Below are 3,322 nucleotides of genomic sequence, written 5' to 3'. Positions count from 1 at the left end.
TTCATTGAAACTGTTTTATTTATCTTCTAGCCATATAGATAGATTAGCTGAAATATTCTTTTAATTTGCCCATATGGCAGGTGTCCATAAAGAGATCCTATATTTAGCTTGGCTTTCTCCTGTGAATTCTTTTACTATTCATAGCTCGGCAGTCATACTTATCTTAAAAACACATGAAAAGACGGCACTCTTCCTCAGCAGCTGCTCTTCTTCCACAAGCTGAATCCCAGAATATTTAAAACAACACATTTAAGAAACTTTGTGGGAAAGAAGCACACTTTGAAGTACAGTTGTTAGATGTGACTGGAAAAGTAATCTCTCTCTGCATACAGCTGTGCAGTAGGCTGATAAATTTGGGGATATGAAGCCATTATTCAAGTTTTTAAAAGTATGTTTGCCTCTCCATGAGTGGGAACTGCTTCAGGGCAAACTTTAAAGAAAGCTCCAGCTGTGTGATTCTCTTTCTTGTACATAAATGACTTCTTTGGATTGTGGTCACGGTGCTGATAAAAGCAGCATTTTCAGGCATGAAAATTACATTTACTTCACAAGCGTAGTCTAGTCTTCAACCATTGCCTCGAGAGCATGGATATCTTGAGACGCATTCCCCCACCCCATTCCACACATTTTCACACTCTTCCTTTATATCCTGTAAATTCCTCATGGGCATTGTTTCCTGCCTTCTGTCTGTTTTCGTTAGTTGGGTGGAAATAGTTTTTCCATTTGCTAAGAGTGCCAGAAAATATGCAGCTGCTGGGAGCAAATATTGTCTTTCACATCAAACAGATTCAACATGCTGAATAAAATATGCAAAAGCTTTACTTTTTCCTCACTGGAAACACAACTCAGCTTGCACAGTGCCACAGATTTGTTTACATTACAGTGGAAATTGCAATGTCTCACCAGTAAAGAACTCCTCATCATTTATTCTCTACCTAGGTCTTGGTTTCGATAACCAGAATGCCATCGTGGCAGAAGAGAGCAGTCAGATCTTTTGTTTCGACTCCGTCGGGCAGTTTGTATTGTCTAGTAAAGCTTCTGGTTATAAAGCCGTGTTCATCCATCCTAGGTCCGTGCTGAGCTTTAACCAGAAGCCAGCCTTCAAAGGTCTGAATGATAACGTCTTCAGGACGGAATTGTACAGTGTCTAGCAAGACTTGAAATTTAGGCTTTCCTTCCTCTGTGTCCTTCTGCGCTGCCTCCACAGTGCTCTGCGTTGTCTGTGTGTTCTCCCCCTGAACAGCTGTGGCCGGGCCTGGCAAGGCATACAAGCGATGGTTTAACCTGCATGCTTCAAGGTCTTCCTCAGCAAAATGCTTCTGATAACGTACTGGAGTTTCCACCCAGTGACGAATGACTAGTACGCCTTCCATTGCTAAAAGAATATGGCCACTTGCTGCTGTCTTTTGTTCAGTCAAAACAGAGGAGACCTGGTCAGCTAAACGCCCGCTTACATACTAGTATATCAGTTGATGCAGCATCTCGTTTTTAGCTGTCGGAGCAATTACTTCACTGGGTGTGACTCAGATCCATGGGACTGGCTGCATCTTTTTACTTGCTGACAATTGGGCTCTATTTATAGGACTTGCATCTGAGTTGCTTTGGAGGTCTTCATTTTATGGCTTGGTGTCTGTTTGACATTATGCTGCACTTCCTCTTTTTTAGTTGTTGACATAAGTTGTTCAAGTATTGCTGGTATTGTTAGAATTGTTCTCGATCTTTAATGGGCTTTTCTTTTTAATTCTCCAAGGGAACAGTGCATTCAGTCGGCTTTATTCTCCTTTATTCTCCAAGGTCAGAAAGCTGTTTCCTCTGAGTGTGCTCTTTTTGCATGAATTTAAATCTTTTTGCTGAATTGCTTAGTAATGTGAAAGAGAAATTTAAGATGGCCAAGAAGGCTGTATATTTAATTCCTGTTCTGCAGCTTAACCCATGTTAAAACATTTATACATGATCCCAATATTTATTTATTCAACTGGAAAGTTTACATGCCACCTGCTTCTCTAGGGCAGCCTGCAACTAAAGCAATAAAATGAAACCATTAGGACACAGCCATTACCAAGCCAAAAGATAGCTATTAACGGTGTAATCTTACGCAGACTTATTCTTGTTTAAACATATTGAAGTCAAATAAGCCATTAAAAACATGCCAGGACATAGTATGTTTACTGTTTATGGAGGGAGGGGGTTGTTTGCTCAGAATGTTCAGGACTAGCCCATCCCCTCTGGTGCCACATCAACTGTCAGTGAGTGTGTCATATTCTTCTCTGAAAAAGGTGTAAACTCTTGTGTACCTTTTTACTGTTGTGTTTCTCTAATGTTATGAAGTAAAGTTGTTATTCTTCTTCAAAAGAAAGCTTGTTTAATCCCTCTCCAACAAAAACAGTCCACAGTACTCACAGCAGCCTAAAATCATTTTGATAAAAACCAGTTCTCAGGCCAGAAAGCAGCTAAAAGAGATAAAACCCCTTAGTTAAAAGCCTGGGTAAAGTGAAGTATTTTGGCATGGTGCCCAAAGGAATGGAAGGTAAGTGCCATGTGACCCTCAAGGGGGAGGGCATTCCAAAGGGGAGGTGCCACCACTGCAAATGCCCTGTCTACCACCTTCCTCATCTCCAAAGGCAGGGGCACAGGGAACAGGGCTTCAGAAAGGGACCGCCATTGGTGGGCTGTACAATATAGAGGCGGTCTTTCGCATGAATTTAGGTAGAGGCAGTCTTTCAATGGCATTGGCGAGTTTCAAATGCACTATCTTGTGCCCCACCAGCAACCAGGAGACTAGAGCATCCTTTAAACCCATAGAAATGGAGATAGTCTGCCCAATAGCTCCATGACTTGTCCTAAGGTGAGGATACTATGGTCCCAGAACTATAAAGTAATCTGACTTTCATATGCTAGTTGGTAATACATAGATTGCATTTTCTCACTAGATGTGTGGCTAAATATGTTGTGCTTTTGCTATAGGAAGATCGTTCAAATTGTGTACTTAGAAAAGATGGATTTTGCATTTTTCAGCAGTGTAGTTTAAGGCAGATTTACAATAGTGTTTGTGGTTCAGTCTATAGTTTCTTTTCAAGGATGCATGAATGAGTTGGCTCAAAGACAGAGTTAGAAATAAATGTTTTGTACTTCTAAGCTTTACTCTGAATTGTCCAAGCTTGTTTGTTGTTGTTGTTGCTAGTTGCTCAGTTAAGCTCCACACTTGGTAGAATATAGGCCAGTATTACCCAACTTTCTGCTTGGATTCCTAGCTAGTCTGGTGTTTTTTTGGTTGTTTTGGTGGAGGTATCTGTAATTTGTCTTGAACAGAATTGCTTCCAAC

General features: G+C 40.8%; 1 protein-coding gene across 1 annotated transcript; it reads right to left on the bottom strand.

Annotated features, from left to right (window-relative positions):
* On the bottom strand, window positions 1–1,444 carry HSPB3 (heat shock protein family B (small) member 3). Its single transcript, XM_048503991.1, has one exon. The coding sequence runs from the start codon at window positions 1,371–1,373 to the stop codon at window positions 936–938; it is 438 nt and encodes a 145-aa protein (XP_048359948.1). The 5' UTR covers window positions 1,374–1,444; the 3' UTR covers window positions 1–935.
* Window positions 1,445–3,322: the final 1,878 nt, after the last annotated feature.

This window comes from Sphaerodactylus townsendi, linkage group LG07, assembly GCF_021028975.2.
Source record: "Sphaerodactylus townsendi isolate TG3544 linkage group LG07, MPM_Stown_v2.3, whole genome shotgun sequence".
Taxonomy (NCBI): domain Eukaryota; kingdom Metazoa; phylum Chordata; class Lepidosauria; order Squamata; family Sphaerodactylidae; genus Sphaerodactylus; species Sphaerodactylus townsendi.
This window is presented reverse-complemented; position numbering and strand designations above follow the sequence as displayed.